The following is a 24,776-nucleotide window of genomic DNA, read 5'->3' as shown; positions in this document are numbered from 1 at the left end:
TCACGTTGGTCGCCCTGCTAGACAGGGGTCCAGGGAAGTAAATAGTGTGGGAAGAAATAGCCAAGGAATTGTTATGGCTAGGCTTGTATAGGCCCTAGGGCCAATAACCTAGTACCAACCAATGAACCAATGAACTATTAAGTTTTACTGCTGTGGTGGACATCTGGAGTTTTCAGTATTGTTTGCCTTTTCTCTTCCTCGTTGGTGTCCTTCACAGTGTAAGAAAGTTTTTTACCTAACTTTTGGCATGAAGGATGGATTAGTATGTAGAGACATTCTATTTTTATGGAAAATCAAATATGATGGCTTGACTGATAGAGCTTGCAACTCCGAGACTCTTCTTACAGATGTGATGGCTACTAGGAGAATAGTTTTCCAAGAAAGGAATTTGAGATCACAAGATGATGAGGATTCGAAAGGAGGTAATGCTAGGCGAGTCAGGACAAAATTCAAATTCCATGGAGAGAGAGGTTCTTTTATGGGAGGTCTCAATAAACAAGTGCCTTTTAAAAATGCTTTACACAATCTGTGTGACATCAGGTTAGGAGTACATTCACCAATGTGGAAATTAGATAGTGCAGCTAGCTCTAATTGTAGCTGCAGTGAAGATTTGCTGAAAGAGTTCTGCAAGAAATTCTAAAATGAACTGGATGGGGCAGAGAAGGGATCAATGTTTTTTGCTTGTGCCTAATGGGAGAACCTCTTCCACTTACTAGCATATAACTTTCTGGTCAAAGCCTTGTGAGAAGATACCAAAATGTGTTTTACTGCTGGTGTGAAGTCCTGAAGCCTGACTAAGTTTGGAAGTGGAGCAGTCATGCTGTCAAACTGAGAGTTTGGAGAGCAGGATAAAGAGTTCCTGACATACGAGTCAGAAGGTCTGGAACTGGGTCCAGAACCCATGGTTTCTGTTGTAGGTGAGGTCAGAGAAAGGGGAAACAAATCTGATGAGGCCAGTATGAGGCAATGAGAATCAGCCTGCTTCCCAAGGATTTTACTTTCTGGATGACTTTGGGTATGAGGGGAAAGGGGGGAAATGCATACAGAAGTCCTGAGGGACAATCGTGAATAAGTGCATCTCTCGGTGTCTCCCCCACAGGGGGGATTACGGCAAAGTAGCTGCTGCATTTGATATTCGTGGGAGTGTCAAAAAGATTGCAGCAAGGTTGGCCCCATTTCTGGAAAATCTCCTCCGCTATATTTTGGTTCAGAGACCACTCATGAGGCATTAAAATCGCCCTGCTGAGCTTGTCCGCTATCATGTTGGATTTCCCCAGGCTATGCATTGCTACTATAAAATGTTGGGAAGAGATTGTCTATTGTCATACTCTCAGTGCCTCTTGACAAAGGGGGTATGATCTGGTTTCTCCTTGTTTATTTATGTACCAGACTACAGACATGCCGTCTGACTGGATTGCAATCGTTCCTACTGAAAGAGAGTCCTTGAGTGCCTGCAACGCTAGAAGCACTGCTCTCATCTCTAGAACACTGATGTGCAGATGGGCCTCATGTTCTTGCCATGTGCCTTGGACAGTCCTTCCCAGATAATCCCCCCCATCACCTGGGAGGCATGCATGGTCACTGTAGTTACAGGTTATTGTGGCACAAAAGGTCACCTGAAAGTCACATGGTCGGACCGAAGCCACCATAGGAGATCTCTCTTGCATGAGTCTGTGATTCTGACTTGGTGAGACATGGGAAGTTCTTGTAATGACCACTGAGCAAATAGGAGCCATTGAAGAATTCTCATATGCATTCTGGCTAGGGGAACTAAGGTGATCATTAAAGCCATAGTTCCTAGGAATTTCAAAATCATCTTTGCTTTGCTTTGTTTCTAGGTAGAAGGTTGGCTATTTGTTGTTTGAGAACAGAAACCCTGTCCGGAGGAAGTCATGCCAACATGGAGATGGTGTTGAGATCTGCGCCTATGAATGTAATATGTTGACAGGGCAACAAGGCAGATTTTTGTAAACTGACTGTAATCCCTAACCAAAAACAAGTTTGAAGAGTGGTGTCTCTCACCTGCTGAAGTAGATGCTTGGTAGTGGCAGTTAGGCGCCAGTCGTCTAGGTACAGAAACACTTGGAATTCCAGACGTCTGAAGTGAGCCATGACTACTGCCATACATTTGTTGAACACTTTGGGGGCTGTAATGAAACCAAAGGGCAGAGCTCAAAACTGATAATGACTGGCTCCCAGCCAGAAGCGTAAGTGACTCCTTGATGCTCTGTCAATTTTTATGTGGTAGTATGCATCTTGGAGGTCTATTGAGCACATCCAGTTGTCTTTTCCTAAAAAGGGAAGAATTGGCTGCAGTGTCACCATTCGGAACTTGGACTTCTTCATGGATTCGTTTAATTTGCTGAGATCCAAAATGGGTCTCCAGTCCCCAGTTCTTTTTGGCACTAAAAAGAATCTTGAGTAAGTTACGAATCCTATTTTGTCTGCGGGGACTTCTTGGATTGCTGTTTTGTCTAGCAACTTTTGAATTTCTACAGCTGCTTGTTCCCTTTGACTGGGTGGAACATCCAGGATTGTTCTGATCTGTGGGGCAGGATGGCAAAAGGGAATGGAATAGCCTCTGGATATTATACTTTGTACCCACTTGTCTCATGATATCTCACCAGGCTTCTGGGTACAAAGATACACTCCCCCAACTGCCTCCAGAGTAGACCAGATGGGCCTCTTTCAGGAGCACTGGTAGGGCCGGCCACAAAAGGAACCACAGTCACTCTGGTTTTGCAAACCCCCTCTGCCTCTAGGATGAAGTTTACCATTACTGCCTCTCCCTCTGTCCCTGGGGAAGGGTTCACCTCATGCGTCTTGAAAAACTCCCTGGGATCTTTTGAACCACATTTTCCCACTCTGACCTTTAGGGTAAGGTCTTGAAGGTACGGAAAAATGTACTCCAAAGGCAGAGAGAGTTTTCTCTTCCTGCTTGCATCTGGTGAGTGTGTCCTAGACTTTAGGTCCAAAGAGTGAGGAAGCATCAAAAGGGGCATTGGTAAAGGTAGACATGAAAGGCTCCGCAAAGTTATACAAGCGCATCCAGGAGTGCCTGAACCTGCTGCCCAGCTTGCTCCATCTGCTGCATAGAATATTAGTCTCATGGAGGAGTTAACAATGGAATTTAAGGTATATATAGCTGAGAGGTGACCTTTTATGACACCCCCGCAGCCAATGAACCTTGGAGAGCATCTCCTAACTCCTTCAGGAGATCTCTTTGTAGTCTCGTAAAGTGCATAAGATAGTGCAGCGATCTGAGGGTAAAAGTCACTGTGGAAAAAAACACGCTTCCTGTATCTGTCCATTGTCCGGGAGTCCTTGTTCAGTGGATGAACAGATGAGGATGTTTCAGAAAGTTCCTTCTTGGTGGCTGCAGCCACCACCATAGCATCTACAGGAACACCTTTCGTGAGAAATTCTTTTTCCAAAGGTGCTGACAAGAAATTATTTGCCCTCCGAGGGACTGGTTCCATACTGTCTGGTGATTTCCATGCCTTTCGACTAACTAACTCCAATAACTCATCGAAAGGCAGAGACACCAGGAGGCTGAAGGTTGAGATCCAAAAGCCTTCAGGTACACCGACTCCTCATCAGAACTGTTGATGGATTTCCAGCCACTTCTCTGTTTCAGGATCTCTACAATATCTGCGAAGGAGATATCTTTAGAGGACGACCGTGGGGAACCTTCTGACTCCTCAATGTCAGTGTCAGAGGTAATGGTCTAGTCAGGGGAGTCTATATGCTTCCTCTTGCTTGTTCTCTTTTGAGGAGTCTCCTCAGAAAGTATTCTGGGGAGGTCTTGGAAGAGTGGGGTTCGACCAATGGGGCTCCCTGAGGCTCTGAATCTCTGCTGTCCTGTGGATGGGGTGGTGATGAGACAGACACCGGCATTTTGCGGGGAAGAATACCAGTATCCTTGTGTACAGGTGTAGGTGGGGACAGCACACTCCTCATCAGCTCAAAGGCAGATACCCCTGGCTCAGAAGACACCTCCGGTTCCGAGGAAACAGAGGGAATCCCTGGCTCCATGGAGATCATCTCCAAGGCTGATGTAGGAGCCAAGCTCAGCCAAGCCAAAGCTCTGAGAGGTAAATTCGGAACCAAAGAAACTCAGGTCCGAGTACCCCCCCCCCAGAGCCAACCAGAAAACTTTGGCTCCTTGACATCCTGGACGGCACCCAGAGTGTCACAGCAGGGACCGGTTCTGAAATCTCCTGGAGGGGTCTCAGAACTGAAGAATTTACAGCAAGCGGTACCTGGCATTCCAGCTCCGAAGATCCAGCTTGGCTTAGAGGAGGAATCTTCATGGATGTAATAGTCTTGGATAGCTCCAGAACTGGCTGGGTCAGAGCCAAAAACAATTTAGCCACTGCCGGTGATTTCAAAAGTCTGCGCACCAGCCTGTCCACATCATTGTCTGATAAGCTCCTAGAGGACCTGGAGGAGAGGGTTGGTGAGTGAGATCTCTCCAATATGGGAGATCTCAAGGTAGGGGAGACCGGCAACAGATCAGTGGACTGGCTCCGAAAAATAGTCTCTTTTGGCTCCAAATCTATGATCTCTTTCAGTTCCGAGAGATGTGGAGCCGAGGAGGTCGATGCATCAGAAGTCTTAGCCAATTTTTGAGGCAGCTCCAAATGAGCCTAGTGAAGCAGGAGATGGTTGTTTTGTAGTCTTGTCACATTTAGAGGAAGGGGACCTACTAGAAAAAGAAGTGCTCTGTAGAGCCTCATCAAAGGAAGGTTTCAGGAGCCCTTTAAGAATCAGCTTGTTCTTTCTTTCCTGCAAGACACGGGAGCTGAAAAAATGACAAAACATGCAAGTCTCTTGGAGGTAAATGGCCCACAAACAATAAACACAAATGTTATGCCCATCAGTGATGGATGTCTTCTGAGAACATTTCTGACATTTCTTAAAACCCGAAGGCTTAGGTTCCTTCTCTCTACTTTCTTTTGACATTTTAAGAAGGAAACAGCACTAGTACTGTAACCACTAACTACACCACTACAAAAAATGATGGGAAAAATAGAAAAAGGACTTGAAACTAATGATGGTCAACAAACAACCACAAAATAGTAAGTTTAAACAGCACTCGTAACTACAGCACATAGTTAAACTACAGAACAACCACTAACTAAACTGCTAAAAAATAACATTAATCCTTAATAAAGGGAAAAAATATGTTTTTAAAGCACTTAGTCACGGCCAAGGAGACAACATCCGAACTCGTAAAGTGGCAAATGAGATCTGGGGAACTACACCATTGCATGATGGGATACCTATTCTGCCATGAGCCAAGTTAGAAACTTCGAGCTAGTGTATTTGGCAGAGTTGGAGCCAAGGATTGGCTCTGAACCCATCCAGTAAGAATGAAAGCGAAATAGGACAACATAACATCAACTGTTAACTACCAACACAGCTGTTGATTACTGCGAACTCTCAAATCTTTAACTAAAGAAGCAAGTTTAAAGACAGAATTGTGAAACACAGGCACTGCTGCCTCCTTGTCTTTATCAGAAATTAAACTGAACAGAGAATCATGGTTAACAAAACTTGACTTTCAAACACAGTGCACAGTCACTACAATTATTATATAGGGCTTTGTAGAAAAAAGTACATCAACTGTCTAATATTTTTGCTAATCTTTTCCCTGTCCCAGTTGTGTGTCGTCAGTTGGTCATCAGTGTTCAGGCTGCACCACTTATCCTTATGTGCATTCAGTACTATCCTCCAGGGCTGGAACTGCAAAAATAGCAGGATGGTTAGGGGAGGTGGAATGGGGCAGCCTGCATCATCACAAATACTGGTCCTGCATGGTAGGGAGGATTTTGGTATATCTTAACTAGGCAGAGCTAGTGACATCACAAGTATCAATGCATGCAACATCAGCTAGCTCCACCATCTCCAGATGCTTTAATTTTATTGGCAAACTATTCAATCCTTATGAAAAATCATTGGGGATGTGTCTTTTTCATGGGCAGAAATCCCTCCCTTCCAGAATGGGCAAACTAGTAAAACTACTCTTTCCACCTAGAAGACAAGCAGAAAAAAAGCACCTGAAGGAAGGGACAAAAAACAAACAAAAAAAACAAAAAAACAAAAAAAGAGGTGAGAATAATAATGAGATTAAAAACAGGACTGAAAAGTCTCAGCTGAAGGAAAAAAGATGAGGGCAAATTCTATTTTGCAAATGTTGATGTGTCTTACTTTGTTAGATGACTGGAATGATCTGGAAGAAGACCATATTGATGGCTATGAGACTTTCAATTTAATGTATTGGTATTAGAATGTGAGGGGTGGGGGGCACTCCAGAGAAATACATGAAATCTGCTATCAGAGTGCTAAAATGTGGCTGGAATATTCTTAATTATATTACCTGCATTGGGAATTGTGCATTACACAACACTGTTAGTAATGCAAATACAAAAATACTGACAAGATGAAAACATTGCCTCTACATCAGTCAGTTATACTACTGTGGTCTGCAATTGCCAAGATTAAAAAGAAAGAAGTAGCTGACTCCAAGATGCAAAAGAAGATTGACCCAGGTGGTCCTGATGACCTGGGTTCAAACAATGAGTCAAATACTGCAAGGGGACACAGATGACAGAACTGTTGTGAGCAGTTATGATCAACATTTCTATCACAATGGGGTTGGGAATGGAGTTCAGCCTGCTATATGACTGTCCCTTTTTGAAATTCATATAGTACAACAGCAGGCAAAGGGTAAAGATGGACACTTCTTCATGCAAAACAATGCAAGTAGCACTGAAGCTAGAGTTGTATGTGTATGAAAGTGCATCCATCATGTCCTGCTCTGGCACTGTCCATCACTTCTGTAGGGAGTGGCACAGGCTATAAAATACATAATTTGCCAGAAAGGCAGCCCTTTGATGGCCAGTTCTTGCCACCAATAAGGCTGTATGGAAGGTAGAACAGGGAGAAAAAGAGTTGATAGGTCTATAAATGGTGATGGTTAGTGGTCATCATACCTCTAAACTGTATAAATTCCTTGGTAAATACCCAGTTTGAGGGCAAAATATTGGGATGCCACGAATTCCAGAGTGGCCTCTTTAATTTCCAAATTTCCTGAGGGTTTTTTTTTTAAGATTTTTTCTGACATCATCACGTGCAGGGCCAAGCCATAATTTAACTTGCTGCAGAATCGGATGGTCCACATTATACAGGCAGTGCACAGCACATCTTTCTTCCTCCAGGTAGGGCAGGCTTATTATCTGATATGTCTGAGAAAAAACAACACAGATTTGTACTTAGTTCTGTACTTAAGTGTGTGTGCTCCATTGCTTTTCGGCAGATTAGTTAAGTGTGCTCCATTAACATTATGGAAGTCTGCATTTCTAGCAGTGTGTGTATGCTCAGTCGGCATTTCTTGTGTGTGTGTGTGTGTGTGTGTGTGTGTGTGTGTGTGTGTGTGTGCTCAGTCTGCATTTCTTGTGTGTGTGTGCATGTGTGTGTGTGCCCAGTCTGCATTTCATGAGTGTGTGTGTGTGTGTGTGTGTGTGTGTGTGTGTGTGTGTGTGTGTGTGTGTGTGCAAAATGCCCCAGTTAGGTATAACTGGTGGTTGGAGTTACTCAGACTCAAAACCTGTACCTTAGGTACAAGGAGCAACAGCCTAACTTCTCTATCCATACCACCAGGAATGGCCTTGGGTCAACTGGTGCCCTAGGCAAAAAGGCTCCATGGTGCCCCCCACACCACCTGGTGACCCATCTTGGTCTACCTACACCAAATAAATACTGGAAAAGCACCCCTGCTAGAGCGGTGCCCTAGGCGGCCACCTAGTTGGCCTATGCCAAAGGCCGGCTATGCATACCACCACTTGTATTTCAAGGAGTTAAGTCCATAGATTTACAGAATGTCTGGAATGTTTGGTTCATACTTGTGGTCTGTTCCTCTTAAAATTTGTGGTTTTCTGGCAAATCGGCGAGAACTGAATTAATTAAATAATGATAGCCATTTAAGTTTCAGTCCTCCTATCTTTCAGGAAATGCTTGATAACACAAAACATTTTATTCTAGCAACTTTTCTAAGATTATAAAAGCGATACTTAAAATGTGTCCCTGGTTTCGGACCTTTGCCCCCCCCCCAATAAAGTTTGTCTTTTTCCAGATTTCTTGTGCTGCATAGTTCTTCAGGTGGAGAAAAGTTTAGTGCTGCTTATGCAGAGACTGTTTGTGTTTGTTGTTAGTAGCACAACAAGTAGAATACTTGCATTTAATGCAGAAGGCTGTGGGTTCTACTTCCACAATATGTAGATGGATTGCTGATACTGTACTGTGTTGTACTATTAAAAGGGGTGGATGCTGCAGTCCTGAGAATGTCCTCTTTGGTTGAGATACCTAGTAACTATTAACCTGTTAAAAGTTGGCCATCCATTCCCTATTGCAATATTACTAGCTAAACATTTTTTTAATGTAACATGGGCAATTTATTCTTCAAGGGCAACAGGCACTTTCTTTGTAGATGAAACAATGAAATATAACGTTGTTTGCTAGCAGCAAACTCTTCATTAGTTACACATTTCTTTAATGTGGAATTATTTAGATGACTTTTCTTTCTGCAGAGATTGTGCATATTTACTTGATACTGGTGGATTGTAGAAGTTTGAGTCGACTTTTATGATGGAAATGTTCTGAATTGGGCAGCTTTGTCATTATTGGTTCATGCATTTTTTGTTTCACTGCTTACTGAAAAAAATGTTAAAAGCAATACATGTAAAACTTGCTCTAACAAGTGTGTTGTATTTTACAAGTAATAAAATTAAATACATTCAGGAAGGTATATCAAAGAACACATGTATGATTATTTGAAAACAGCCAAAAAGTCATCTTTATCCGCTGCCACTGGCCAGATGCATTTTCTTTGAATGTGGGTTTCAATGCTGTTTCAATTAATTTGAGTCTCAAGGGCAGAGAAGTTTTAATGATAAGTCTATTTTCATTGTGAGAATGTATTGCTTTGTTTACCAGATGTCTATTAGTGTTTGTGCTATAAAATGCAAAATAAAGGTTTTAAATGAAATCCATATAATCACTGTAGAAGTAAAGCAATATGCACATTATAGTGTTCATGGTAAATGAGGTGAAATAGCCAAGTAATGGGACACTGGAATGGCTGCAGGGGGGGAGGGCTGTGTATGGGGGGCTGCATTCGACCATGATTTTGTGAGTGGGGAAGGGCGGCAAACTCAAAGGCAGTGCCGGGTTGCACAAACTCTAGCTACACCACTGATCAGTACGTCATGAACAATGACTTTTCGAGGTCCTAGCAAACTATAATATTCTTTTGCTAAGATAAGAATATTGTCTACCAGTAAATGCCCTACTTTTACCACAGAACCCACATAGTGCAAGTCAAGAAAAACAAAATCCTAAGGTTCATCATCTTCTCCCTTCCCAGTGTACATCATTGCTACACATTTCAAAAAAATGGTTACCATTTACTACAGGGTTTGGGGGGGGGCTGTGATATTTTGGTTGTCTGTTCTTCAGTTTGTGTTTGAAATTTGGTATCCCACAATTCCACCGGAGTGGGAGTAGTTACTTAATTATGTATGCAAATATTATGTTAATCAGCACACCGATTTGTACCTATTTTTCATGGGCCTTTGTCCAGATTTTTGATGTTTCCAGGTTGAGAGGTATGATGATCACTACTAGTAAAAGGTACAAAAAAGAAAAGATCAGAAAGAAGGGCATCATTAGTCAAATCAGAGGTATTTGGTAACATTGTATGATATCAGCCACAGTATCATTTGAATGTCTCTGAGCATTATAGATTATATTCAAATCTACTGTATAATGCCACCAGGGCAAAAACTATAAAAATGGAACACTGAAGTACAGGAACATTTTATCAAAAAACACACGAGCTGTCAATTTCCCAAATGAAATTTCCTCTAGTGTGTTTTCAATACAATGAAATGTTATTTTTAACATTTAACAAATGGTTGACTATCACATAACCCATGTATTTTCTGACTGTTGACAATATTTTAGAATGACAGCAGCTGATTAGACATTTGATTACTAAAAATGATTGATGGAGATGCAATGAAACATATGCATGAGGGTTTGATAAATCAACAGAAGAACAAACTGACATGAAAATGTTATCCTCAAGAGTGGTCATCCTCTAACGCCCAGTCTCCCTTCCTGCATGTCCTCAGAAACAAATCATAAGTTCAGTTTGTACTCTCTTTCATAAACCATCTAATATCTACAACATTTAACAGTCAGTCTGCTGTCAATACCAAAAGAAACAGAAAACTGTACCACAAATGCAGCCTTTCATTCTTTTTTTCTGAAAAAAAAATAATGAAACATTTAAAGAAACAGAGGTAAGCTCAGCATCATTTTTGCAGTTACAGCAGATGCTTTGTAGCTGACTGATAAATCAACCTGAAAATGAAGTTCAGTTGTTTGTAGTTCACAGTTTGTAAGACTAAATAGGAATGGAAAATATATCACATCTGAAACAAGCTCTGAGGGATTTAAAGCCACAAATATCAAACAAGATGACAAGTCTGATAAACATATCAAGTACTAGAAATGCTGATGAGGAAGGTGGGAGCACACAGCTGATACCAATCACTCCTCCTGGGGGAGAAAGGAAGTATGGCTCTCAGCAGTAATGGAAGCTACTGGAAAAAGAGGTATACATCATGAAGATCTGGCTCTGATAAGCAACTTTTGTGCAGTAGTCATCATCATCATGCATTTGCAGAAGCACAAACACATTTTATGGACTGTACTGCAGTTCTCTCACACAAATGAGTGATCAAGTCAGCTGCCTGGGGGGAATAGAGAACCCCAACAGCATACTAAATAAATTCACATATAAGTAAATAAATAAAAAATAAACACATCAATTAATTTAATTTAATTCACCCTCTATGGTTGCCTAAATTAGAAGTTATGTACTCACCATAACGATCCATCTGAGTAGGTACTTCATTTGTCTGCAACCTGTGGGGTCTCGGATCCGACCGGCAGCTTTCCAAGCTTCAAGATCCGAGCTCCTAGCTCCTCCCCTCTACCCACAATCCCCTGTCACCACCACACTACTTCAGATCGATTTTGCTGTATCATCTGAAAAAACCTGTAATAAACAGGTTCAGATATTCTCAAGAATCATAAAGATCCTAGAAACCGATACAGGTTAGGGGGATGGCAGGGGGGGATGGTTGCAGACAAATGAAGTACCTACTCAGATGGAACGTTATAGTGAGTACATAACTTCTAAATCTGAAGTAGTTACTCATTTGTTCTGCAACCTGTGGGACAGAGTCCCCAGCTACCTAAACAAAGAAACCTGGGTGGTCTATGGGAGGATATTCTGAAGCACCACGGAGCCAAAGGACACCCTGCTTCTAGATATCATGTCCAGCTTATAATGAGAAATAAACGTATGAGCAGAAGACCAAGTGGCTGCTGAACATATGTCGTCCAACAGCATCCTGGAACAGAAGGCTGCAGAAGTTGCGATGGACCTTGGGGAATGTGCACGGATTTTGAATGGGGTTGTTTTGCCTGATGCCTTATAAGCCTGAGAAATACATTGACAAATCCAATTAGCCAGTGTCACTTTGGATATAGGTTTTCCCATGTATGAAGGAGCAAATGACACAAAGAGTTGATCAGCCTTACGAACATCTTTGGTCCTGTGCAGGTAAAAACACAACTGTCTATGTACGTCTAGTGTATGCAACATGTATTCTCCCTTATTTTGAAAATTTTTGAAAAACACTGGCAGATTGATAGTCTGATTGATATTTGCCACAGATGCCACTTTTGGTAAGAAAGATGGGTTAGTCCTGAGAGACACTCTGTCATTGTGGAAAATAAGATAGGGAGGTTTCATGCACAAAGCTTGGAGCTCTGAAACCCTTTTAGCAGAAGTTATGGCCACCAAGAATGCTGTTTTCCAGGACAGAAAATTAAGGGGTACAGAAGCTGCAGGTTCAAAGGGAGGTTTCGTTAAGGCTTGCAGAACAAAGATTAAGTCCCAAGGGGGAGTCACGGATTTCACTGGTGGCTTGAGAAGGAAAACGCCATGCAAGAATGTCTTACACAATTTTGCAGATGCTAGAGATCCTAAGCCGTCTCCCACATGAAAATGGGATATTGCTGCCAACTGCACTGGCCCCTTGTTCAAAAATCATGGACAAAAAATCCAAGACTGTAGGAATCGGAACAGTAAAGGGGTTGAGACATTGGCTGTTAGCCCAGATAGAAAAACGTTTCCACTTGCTATTATAGATTTTCCTGGTGGACGGTTTATGAGCCGCTACCAGAATAGTTTTCACTATTGACGAGATACCAGGAGTCCTTGCTATTAGTGGAACTGGATCAACCAAGCTGCGAGCTTGAGGTTTACCAGGTTCAGTGTTGGGCACCCCGTTGGGTGCAATATCAGATCTGGAATGGGATCCAAGATTAAAGGGGAGGAGAGACTGTGAGACCGCAGGTATGGAAACCAGATTTGACGAGGCCAGAATGGGGCTATGAGGATAATTTTGCTCCCCAACCGTGCGGCTTTCTGAATGAACTTCGCCATGAGTGGAAGTGGGGGGTAAGCATAGAGTAGACCGGGAGGCCAAGCATGAATCAAAGCGTCTCTGGGGCTCTCCCCTACTGGGGGAAGAATTGCGAAGAACTCGCTGTATTTTGTGTTTTGGGGGGTAGCAAAAAGATCGCAGCGAGGCCAACCCCACTTGTGGAAAATTTCATTTGCAACTTTCAGATTGAGAGACCACTCGTAAGGACTGAGAATTACTCGACTCAATTTGTCTGCCAGAATGTTGGATCATCCCAGAATTTGCATTGCTATCAGGAAGCGGTTGGTGGATATCGCCCATTCCCAAACTCTCATGGCTTCTCGACAAAGAAGGTAGGATCTGGTTCCCCCTTGTTTGTTTATATACCAGACCACTGACATATTGTCCGTCTGTATTGCAATCGTTCCTAGAGGTAGAAGGTCTTGGAGAGCCTGCAACGCTAGAAGCACCACCCTCATCTCCAGAACATTTATGTGCAAGGCGGTCTCCGACAAGGTCCACGTACATTGGACGTTTCTGCCCAAACAATGCCCCCCCCCCACCCTAGGCGAGAAGCATCCGTGGTTAACATGACCTGGGGGGGGGGATCACAAAGGGTCTCCCTTGCCTGAGTTCTGGGGAGTGAAGCCACTAAAGGAGGGATTCCCTGCAAACTCTGCTCAGGGGGATAGGAGTGTTCAATGGGTGGAGTAACAGTGACCATTGAACTTGGAGTGTCCACTGTAATATATGCATCCTTAGGCAAGCATGGAGAGAGAGGCCGATGGCCGCTGCCATCGAGCCTAGTGCTCTCAGGACTAACTCCGCCGGTAAAGCTTTGGTGCGAAGAAGAGCCAAAACCTGGAGTGAGAGACTGGACAACCTGTCCGAGGTCAAGAAGGCCCGAGAAGATCAGGAATCTAGCCTGGCTCCTATGAAATCTAATGCTTGAACAGGATGAAGAAAGGATTTCGGTATGTTGACTGAGATGCCCAAGCTGTCGGCAAGAGACAGCACATAGTCTCTCGCAGTACAAAGTTAATGCCTGTTGGTTGCTGTGAGGAGCCAGTCGTCTAGGTACAGAAAGACCCTTATGCCCTGAAGCCTCAGGTGGGCCACAACCACTGCCATGACTTTGGTGAACACCTTGGGGGCTGAGGTGAGTCTGAACGGAAGGACCCTGAACTGGTAATGACTGGCTCCTAGCCGGAAGTGGAGGAACCTCCTGAACCGTCTGTCCATTAGGATGTGGTAGTACGCGTCCTTGAGGTCTATAGAGCACATCCAGTCGTTCTGCTGCATTAAGGGGAGAATAGATTGTAGAGTGACCATCTGGAATTTTTCTTTGGGGACAAACATGTTCATGGAAGACAAGTCTAGAATGAGCCTGAGGTCCCCCGTCTTTTTTGGCACTAAAAAGAGCCTTGAGTAGTAGCCCAATCCGGATTGGTCTGGGGGGACCCGCTGGATGGCTCTTTTTTCTAACAAATTTGAAATCTCTACGGTCGCCACCTCTCTTTGATTGGGTGGGACATCGGGGAGGTGACCACCTGAGGGAGGACGAAATAGGAAGGGAATTTTGTAGCCTCTGGATATAATTCGGAGCACCCATCGATCGTTCGTGATGGACTCCCACATTGACAGGTGCTTCGTTATACACACCCCGACTGCCTCCAGAGCTGGACAGTCGGGTAAGCCCTCAGGGCTGCTGCGCGGGTCTCTCAGAGAAAGGCTCCCTAGACCCGAAGTTACGCGGTCCCCCTCTGCCTCTGGGCCGGCGTCCACCCTGCCCTCCTCTGCCTCTGGAGGGCGCGGAGTCCGAAGCTGGATAGGATTGCTGAGACTTGCGGAACCACAGCTTGTTTTGCCCCCTCTGATTCCTTGAGAAGGACTGTTGGGGGCACGAGAAGCAGACTCCGACGGCAGACAGCATCTTCCCGTCCTTCTCGCTTTGGACTAGTGTATCGCGTACGGTCTTGCCAAAAAGCGAAGAGCCGTCAAAGGGTGCGTTCGTGAAGGACGCCTTGAAAGGTTCCGTGAAATTACAAAGATGGAGCCAGGCATGACGTCTCAAGACAACACCTGCCCCGCTGGCCCTTGCGGCTCCCTCCGTAGCATAAGACAGTAGCCGCATGGACGTATTTGAAATGGACTTGAGAGTGGCCATACGTGTCGAGAACACGGTTTTGTCCTCGACCGACATGGACTCAGGTGGAGCTGCAGTGTATTCCTTGATCAAATCCCGTTGCAGCCTGATGACATGTGCCATATAATTCAGCACCCTCACGGAGAAGGTTGCTGAAGCAAAGGTCCGCTTCCCTATACGGTCCAGCGCCCGGGACTCCTTGTCCGGCGGGTGGAATGTGGAGCTCTCCTGGGAGAGTTCTCTCTTAGTGGCAGCAGCCACCAACATGGCATCAACTGGAGACCCTTTGGCCCAAGCCTGCCTCTCTGAAGGGGGGCTAAGGATTTTATCCGGTCGGCATGGGATAGGCTACACGGTGTTGGGATCCTGCCAAGCCCTGGTAGTCAGGAGATCTACGAGGGGATCTGTCGGTGGGGACTCCCAGGAGGTAAATGGGCCCGCTTCAAACACCTCCAGAAATACGGACTCATCCGAGGAAGGTTTTTGGGCAGACCACCCCCCCCCAATACGCAACATTTCCATGATATCTCCAAAGGAGACATCCTCGGGGGGTGACCTTGGGGAACCTTCCCTTTCCTTTAAGTCTGTATCTGTGGTGACGGACTTGGGGGAGTCCATGTGCCTCCTTTTACACGTCTATTTACGAGGCACCTCCTCTGTGGGACTGTCAGAAGAGGGCTCGTCAACGGCCTCTTGTTCCTCCGAGGGAACCAACTGGAGGGTCTGAGCAGGCTGTCCCAATGGAAGGATGATGGAAGTTAGACCCGTATGCAATGGGGGAGTGGAGGGATCCAAAGTCCGAGTCGGGGACCTGGAAGACCTCGACAGTACCCTCTGCACTACCTCGAATGCTGAGGGAGAACTACTCTCTTCCGGCCCCGAGAGCAGTCTCCTCGGCTCTGAGATAGGGATCGGGGTCGGAGCTGAAGCCATCAGATCCGAAAGGGAGGTGCTCTCCGATATAGGTGGCGCCGAAGATGCATCCGCTCCCACGGATCAGACGCCCGGCCCACGGCCCTGAGAGCTGGGATCTGAGATACTCGAGGGTATGGTCGGCGTCGAGAAGGCTTGGGCCACCGGCGCCGACAAAACCCCGGCTCCGAAAGGGCCTGGATCCGAAGACTCTAAAACCCGGGTCCGGGTTGAAGAAGGAGAAATCGGGGCAAATATTGAAGCTGCACTCCCCCCTGTGGAGGGGGGGCAGGAGCACCCCCATCTGCATTTGGGTCTGCAAAAACCGACTCATCATCCTATCCATATCGGCGTCGGAGAGAGACCTAGTAGATCTAGAGGAGGTCGTAGAGGCGGGCCTGGAGGGCCACCTCGATGACCTTGAGGGTGATAAGAGCTTCTCCTCTGGCTCCGGTGAGAATGAAGGAGATCGGAGCCAAGAAGGAGAAGGTCCGGACACCCTCGGAGGCGATTTACCAATTTTTGAAGGCGGAGCCAAGGGATGAGGCTCGGCTCGCCTCTTGTGTCTGTGCTTCTCCCTGTGCTTTTCCCTAGAAGGAGAAGACTGAACTTCCTTCGTACTCAAGGCAGTAGTGGGAGGTTGAGTCCCAGCCTGAGTCAAGGGAATCAGGGGTGCCGAAGCTACCTGGGCAGCCTGCACCTTGGAGGGAGAGGAGGAAGAGGTCTCCTCCGGGGGAAGCAATCCCACCAGAATAAGCCTGTTCCTCCTGTCCCTCACAGCCCGGGGGCTGAAGGCTGCGCAAACCTGGCAGTCTGAAGACAAATGGACAACCCCCAGGCATATAACGCACTGAGTGTGGCCATCAGCTGGGGAAAGCTTATGGCCACACCCAGTGCACTTTGAAAAAATAGCTTTATGGCCTTCAGCCATTTTGCTAACACACACACTCACACGCCCAAATACCTAGGGGAAGGTTTAACTGAATAAAAACGCAATCCTGAAAACAAAAAAGGGCAGAGAAACACTCTAAATATTCTTCCTTTTAACTTATTAAACTTTTAAGAAAAATCTCTTGAAAAAATTATTCACTTCCCTGTCTAAGCTCAGGAGCTCTTCTCAAGACGCTTGTATTCAAGCCGCGGCAAAAACTATCTGAGGTAGTGTGGTGGTGACAGGGGATTGTGGGTAGAGGGGAGGAGCAAGGAGCTCGGATCTTGAAGCTTGGAAAGCTGCCGGTCGGATCCGAGACCCCACAGGTTGCAGAACAAATGAAGTAACTACTTCAGATTGACTGTTACAGTCAGCTTTCAACCTTATCACCTGTAACTAAATTGTCCATGGTAATAATGGGAGCAAATGAGCTTGAAACTGGTAGGAGAGAGCTGATGATTCGCTGGCACTGACAGGAAGAAGCAACAATAAACACTGAACATATCAAACACTCGTGTGCTAAAATGAAGAGTTCTTGCTGTGATTTGAGCAACTTTAAGATGTAAATACTGCTTATGCAGACAAGCCCAGTAACAAAATAATCACAAAAGATAATAATGTTTTGTATTTGGTCCAATATCCCTGAATGCAACTCTATGGCAAAGAAATACACTGCAAGAGAAGGCGTTAGTCTCCTGTAGGATATGTGCTCTTTCAAAAAACAAATCATAGCAGAAAACTGCTATAGCCAAATACAGTTAATGAAGTTACATTCAGGCTAAACAAAGGGAAAGGAAAACCAGTAAAGAAAGTACAAAAGCTGTAAAGAACAATATAAAGTAAAGCATCAATTAAAAAACGTGTGTGTGTGTGTGTGTGTGTGTGTGTGTGTGTGTGTGTGTGTGTGTGTGTGTGTGTGTGTGTGTGTGAGTGTGTGTGTGTGTGTGTGTGTGTGTGTGTGTGTGTGTGTGTGTGTGTGTGTTAATATACATTAATGTTTGTGTGTGCTAATATACATTAATATATGTGCATTATACTTACTTTGTCTCCTTTTTCCCCTTCAAAGCCAACGGCCATGTTACCCTGAAAAGTGATTAACAAAACATATGTGAAACACAATAATAAGCAAACTGTAGTTCCATACGTACACATATGTGCTGATCTATCACCATTGGGAGAAGCTTAATTGGGGTGCTTCTACAGCTCTACCATTCCACTGCAAGACTCCACTTGTAATTCCATACCTAGACATAGACCACCCCCCCGCCAAAAAAAAAAGCAGTTTTCTTACTAGTGGATGCATGCATTGTGTGGTATAGAAATTAATGCAGCACCCAGCACCATCACTCCCAAAAAAAGACACAAATCATAATTTGCCAGTTATGCCTCTACTCTGGCCTCACTTAAGAAATGAACAATAGTAATGCCAGCTCATTGGATGGTACTCCTGAATGTAGTTATGGGACTTTTGCCCATATGAAGCCTCACACTGTATAAGGAGGGAGAAACATTTATACTATTACCGTATCCATCTCCCCATTTAATACCAGCAACTACCAGTGAGATATTTAATCACTATCTCTCAAAACAGTCCTCAGATTCACAGTCCATTTGAGAATCATAATTAACAGGGTCACAATACTTCCTATCTCTGTATATGCAGACTGTGTGTGCTGCATTGCAGAATACATAAAATGGAAGGTGGGCACTGGAATGACATCTTTCAGCACCACTGGCAATCTTAGTTTGAGTAACATCTTACACAATGGGTGAAAAGCCAGGTCAGAGGATGAATGTTAAGAATGACAGCTTGGTCATCTCTTTTAGGGTGGGATTAAGGTCTTTAACTTTATTATATCAGGGGATCCTCATCAGATAGCAAAATAGTGACCACAAGGATTCTCAGGACTACATCATTTGCATAAATGAGTCGACTGCACACTGGCCCTGTAGCAAGTAGTATTAAAAGTGACAGGCCACGAATAAGCTAAGTACGAAGAATAATATTAATAAGCCCACACCATCCTAATTAATGACAGTTGCAAATTCCATTAAAATAGTATAAAAAATGCAATTTTGCATTTTATATTATGTATCACAGATTTTTATACAGTGATGATATCATGTACTTACTTTTTCTCCTGGTGGGCCTGGTGGACCAGGGAGACCCTGCATTAAAAAAAATAATAATATATCAGTATTTGAGATTTTCAGAGAAAGTATTAATAAGTTTGCTGTAATCTGTTGCAAACAAAACCACTTGAAAATCCATGGTTTATACTATCTGTGTCAAATGTCTCACAACTGGCAGACATTAAATGAGGATAGAAGAAATGGAATGAAACAAAGAAACAACACAATAGCTCTTAGACTAATGGACTTTAAGTCTGCTGAACTCTGATAATGAGTATAGTGCCTAAACAATACAGATACTAGTCTACCAGCAAACAGTTTGATTAGAAGATTCCCAAAGGAATTCGTACACATCATTGCAACATCACACACACACACACACACACACACACACACACACACACACACACACACACACACACACACACACACACACACACACACACTCTCTCTCTCTAATATACCATGCTTCATGAAGGGGGCTGTATACCAGTTAGTAGTACAAATCCTTTGTTTTCCTGAGACCTGTACATACTGGGCAGTCTCATCCAGTTAATCCAAAGTGACATTTCCATTAGAATGAGCAAAAAGGTTTGGACAGACATGTACTGCTATGAAGCATACTAAGAATGCTTTTGCATGTGTTTATAGGACTCCCAGCTCACCTCCCCACCCACCCACCTACCAGCATTACTTATCATGAGTACAGAGAGTATCTCAAAAAAATCTGGATGTAATGCTATCTTAACTATGCAATATGATCAGGGAACATATCTCACTGGGATAAGGTGCCAAAAGGCTGAACATCTGCAGCAGTGACTGTGTTGGCTTGCTGAATCACTGCAAAGCACATCAGAAATTGTTGCTTATGTCGGACAGTATGGCAGGTCATTGTCACAGTAACCCATAGGATGCTGTCACTGTTGGAACAGTTGGCCATTAACAGGCAGCAGTACACACATACTGAGAGGCAGTAACCAGTGGAATGAGAAGCAACTGGGCAGTTGCATATGAAGATATACAGGAGCCTTCCACAGAAAACCAGTATAAACGTTCATTTGAAGCTGGACAGCAAGGGAAGGAACTGGAAACTGTGGCATCTCTGTTGCAGTCAATGTTGAGGAGTGATAGGCCAGTGAGTTCTCATACAACACAGCAACAGATGACACAGGATGAAACTGAAGAGAATGTGCCACGGGAAGAGGCTATAGAACTCTCTATGGAATGCCTGAAGGAAATGGAGAATAAAGAATGTGTCCCTAGTTTAGAATTAGATGAGCTAAGAGAAGAGCTGCTTAATTTAATGGAAATAGATAGACATATTAAGATCAATGAAAGAAATAGACTGCAGAAGGTCAATAAAACCCAAAAAGTCAGAAGTTTGATCAAACAAATGAACACAGTAATTAAGACTGTTCATAGAGATCCATGTGATATAACAAGAGTAAACAGGATATATTACTATGCAACTAAATTAGTAACAGATAAAATTCTACCACAAGAACACAGGGCAATAAGGAGAAGGAAGGGGAGAAATCAAAAACCATCAAGGAAGTATTGAATAGAGAACAATATAAAGCAATTAAGACAAGAAGTGTCACTGTTAGAAGAGTACAGAAGAGGGAACAAATCAACTTAAACACTGAGAAAGACGGATGTGATAAAAGCAATGAGCAGTATTATAATGGAGCAGGATCTAGCTTGCACTATTGCAAATAATAAACTAAAAGTCATGGCACAGGCAGAAAAACTTAGAAGATACACACATAAATATAATGGAAAAGTACAAAATAAACAATTTATTGATGACCCTAAAAAGTTCTATAGAGAATTGGGAAACAAAGCAAAAGGAACTGAAAGACCACCCAAAAAAGAAGAAATAGATACATTTTGGAGAAATATTTATGAAGATTCTGTGGAACATAACAAAGATGCTAAATGGATAGAAGAAGTGAAAGAAAGAATAAGAAGTTCAAAGGTACAGAGTTATGAAATGGGATGAGGTAATGGCCAGAGAGACTAAGATAAATTTAAGAAAATCCTCCAACTAGAAAAACCCAGGCCCAGATGCAGTACCTAACATCTGGCTAAGAGTATTAACACATTTGCATGAAGATTTAGCCATGATTAAGAACTATTTATATGTGCACCCTGAACAGACACCAATCTGGTTAACAACAAGAAAAATAATGCTCCTACTTAAGAGTGAACCTGCAAGTTATCCTAAAAATTACAGACCAATACCTTGCCTTCCGTTGATGTATAAACTATATACAGGAATTGATGCAGTGTTTACAGTCATTTAGAAGAAAATGCAACCATGGCAATAGAACAAAAGGGTAATAAAAGAAAGTCATATGGAACAAAAGGTCATCTGTTGCTAAATAAAGTCATAATGGAGAAATGTGAAAAGGGGAAGAATCTAAGTATGGCATAGTATGCCACATTCATGGATAAAAGAGTGCTTAAAAATGTATAAGATACTCCCTATACTGATCAACTACATCAGAGCGACCATGAAACAGTGGCAAACTGATTTGCAATTAAGCCATTATAAAGGACAAATTATTTCAGGGACAAAAATTCAAAGGGGGATATTCCAGCGTGACTCCCTGTCACTACTGCTATTCTGTCTTGCTCTTAACTGTTTAATCTGTTTACTTAACAGACTAGGCCATGGCTATAATCTGGCTCCTAGAAAAAAAACAAAGTGTAAAGACCTCACATCTTCTCTTTATCAATGATTTAAAATTGTATAGCTCATCAGATTAGGAACTGAACTACAACTGGAAGTAGTCAAAACTTTTTCGGATGATATAAGAATGTCATTTGGTCTTGAGAAATGTGCAAAAGCAACCTTTAAAGCAGGAAAGCTGCAGCACCAAGAAAACATCAGTTTGGGACAAGAATGTGATATAAAATAACTTGAGCAGGTGGGAGTGTAAAAATATTTGGGAATAGATGATGGATCAACAATAAAACATGAACAAATGTGAATCAAATTTAGTAAGGAATATTTAGAAGACTTGAATTAATCTTGAAAACAGTGTTGACATCTAGAAACCAAATTCAAGCTATAAACCAATTTGCTCTTCCTGTCCTAACTTACAGTTTTGGAGTGACTGACTGGCCCAAAAATGTGTTGGATAGATTAGATAAGAAAACAAGAAGGATGCTTCATGCTCACCAAATGATTTATAAAAATCAGTGCATATCAAGACTATATACTCCCCGTTTGGAAGGAGGGATGGGCTTCCTTGAAACTGATTACATGGATAGATCTGCAATTGTGGGACTGCACAGCTATCTGATGATCTCACAAGACCCAAACATAGTGAACATTTTGAAACATGGGAGAATAAATCTAAGATGACATCCCTGCTTAGTCTTGCAGAAGTATATCAGCGTTAAGCAGGAATGGAACTCAAACTAGAAGTAGAAAAAAATCAGGCAGCAACTGAATGTGCCAAAAAACAAAAGAAAGAATATAAGGTGATCAGATGAGAAGGTAAGAAATGCGGAAAATGCATAAATATAGGTGCAAGTATAGAAAACTTCTGGAAGAACCTCATGTTGATAGGATCAAACACAGGAATGGTTAAGCAGAGGTGAATTTGAACTAAAAGATGAAAGGTTAATATTGGCGGCCCAAGACAGTGGGCTACGTACACATTGGTTTACAAAGTCCATTGAACATGTGGGAGAAATAGAATTGGAAACAGTCGCACACCTTGTTGCTGGTTATGACATGCTAATGGCAGAAGGACTGTATACTGAAAGGCATAATAATGTGGCAAGACTGTTGCATTTGGGATTGTGCAAGCATTATATAGTATTAAATTGCAGAAGGAGTCATTACTGGGCACATTGCAGGTGCTGTGAAGAGCACTTCTGCCTGGCATGAGAGATTGAAACAATACTAATTTCATGAACTTTAATTGTACTTTGACTTAGGAATGGGGTCTATTCCCGTCAGGGTATTAAAAATCCAAAAGATTTGGAGAAATTAAAAAAGGGGCAGTAAAGTTATAATTAATGTTGCTGACATTTAACAATGCATCATGTATGCATGTTCATAGGTAGGTACTAGGCTATTGGCCTTAGGGCCTATATAAGCCTAGCCAAAAAGGTACCCTGGCTTTCACCATCCAGGAAAATTATTTTCCTGTGCCACTATCAAGCAGAGCCACAGAAGTGATCCCCAGGGTGAATTTCCTATTTCCCATACAATCATCAAGATTTTTCTTGAAGAGTGCTAATGAGGAGCTTTGTTTGATATAGACAGTTAGTTTATTCCAGAGTATGGGAAGTCTCTGGGACAGGAATCTATCCCTCCAGCATATTCTGTTTATTGTGGTGACAAGGTTTAGGTCCCTAGAGCATGTAGCTCGAAGGGATTGGGATTTCTTTTAAGTGGAGCATGTCCAACAGCTCTGGGTTTGACATAGCTTTGTATGTTAGGCAGAGATCACCTCTGAGTAGGCGAAATGCGATGGAGTAAAGCTGGAGATTTTTGAGATGGTCTGCATAGGGCATCTGTTTGAGGCCGGTAATCCTCTTTGTGAGGTATTTCTGCAGGCTTTCCAGTTGTTGTAGATGTCTTGTGAGGTACATACCAAAAGAGGCATTGGGTCTAATGAGTGACGAGTAGAGGGGAACAATTACTTATTTTTTCCTGGATGAAAAACCTTTTGTGATGAGGTGTGCCACGTAGAAGGATTTCCTGGCTACTGTGGCAATGTGATTATCAAAGGAAAGACTACTATCCACCTGTGTCCCAAGGTCTCTTATCACACATACAGGTGGTATACAGGAGAAGTTACAGCCTATAGTTCATTGCTATAGCATACAGAAAATCTGTCACCACCTTGTTTTCTATATAATCCAACATGTTTTTGGTAATGCTCCCTTGCCACTGCTGCCCTCCTGTGAGATGCAAAGCTATGGAAATAATTATCATGGAAATGATCAATATTGACAAAGGAAACTAACAGACACTGGATCCAACCCAGTCTGGTTTCGTCTAGGGCAGGCCATGTCTACTCAACATGATGGACTTCTTTGAGAAAGTCACCAAAGCAATGGATGAAGGCAAAATGGATCACACTGCCTACCATGATCTGGCCAATGTATTTGACACAATACCTGACTTGGGAATTGTTGATAAACACAACAGATTGGGTATAAACCCTTATGCCACTGGTGGATAGCCATCTGGCTTACAGACAGGGCCCAGGAAGTTAGAAGTGGGGAGCCTACCTCTGCAAAGAGACCAGTCTTCAGTGCAGCCCCTGAGGGATAGGGTCTTGGAAGTGCTCTTTTTTTGGCATCTACATCTCTGAAGTCAAGGTTAACATCAAGGGCCATGGCTGATCAAATCTGCAGATGATTGCAAATTAGGAGCAGTCATAGAATCCCCTACCAACAATAAGGCTCTCCAAGAAGGGCTGACATGGACAAATAACTGGTGTCAGAGCGATGGACTAAATGCCAACAAATGCATAACAGTTTTCTTTGGGAAGTAGGCCACCACTGGTAACTACCGATTTTGATACCATAAGAATCAAAACATTAGTAAGAAACTTGGGGATACTTGTAGACAGTATTTTACACTTTCACCATCACATTTCTACTATAATGAGGAAATCATTCGACATTGTGAAACTTGTAAACAAAGATATGGCATCTAGTTTCAAGGAGGCCATTGTTCCACTCTGTTTGGTACTCATCAGACCCATCATTGAGTACAATGCAATGCCTCATTTGGTATTTACCTAACCAGGCACATACAATAAATGGAACATCCACTGAGGTTCCTCAGTAAAGATATACATGTAGTAAATAACATCTCAAAGCCCTGTCCTGGCATTCTGTCTCCTACAGGCTTGTTGAGGGTAGATCTTGGCTTGGCATTATCGGGCCTGATTCTGGTCCTTCTGTATATTGAAAAACAAACAACACTAGAATTACTCAATCTAAAGATTTAAACCTCGCCTGTGATATAAATAGGACCTGCTGGAGAGACAGGTACCATATCCTAAAAACGGGTCTATATTACGTCGAACTTGTATAAGTTTGAACGTTGTAA

The 24,776-nt window shown here is 43.1% G+C and overlaps 1 protein-coding gene across 3 annotated transcripts in view; it reads right to left on the bottom strand.

Moving 5' to 3' along the window:
* Positions 1-24,776, bottom strand: part of COL4A6 (collagen type IV alpha 6 chain) — a 4,024,271-nt gene that overhangs the window by 1,927,585 nt on the left and 2,071,910 nt on the right. For all 3 annotated transcript variants that reach the window (XM_044057202.1, XM_044057203.1, XM_044057204.1), the window contains 2 exons: positions 18,689-18,724; positions 17,597-17,638 (listed from right to left, as the gene is read on the bottom strand). In XM_044057202.1, the coding sequence (XP_043913137.1) occupies positions 17,597-17,638; positions 18,689-18,724 (78 nt within the window). The remainder of the gene's footprint in view (positions 1-17,596; positions 17,639-18,688; positions 18,725-24,776) is intronic.

This window comes from Protopterus annectens, chromosome 15.part0 (assembly GCF_019279795.1).
Source record: "Protopterus annectens isolate FY-2018-M chromosome 15.part0, PAN1.0, whole genome shotgun sequence".
Taxonomy (NCBI): Eukaryota; Metazoa; Chordata; order Ceratodontiformes; family Protopteridae; genus Protopterus; species Protopterus annectens.
Note: the sequence above shows the minus strand (reverse complement) of the source record. Positions and strands in the feature narration are given on the sequence as shown.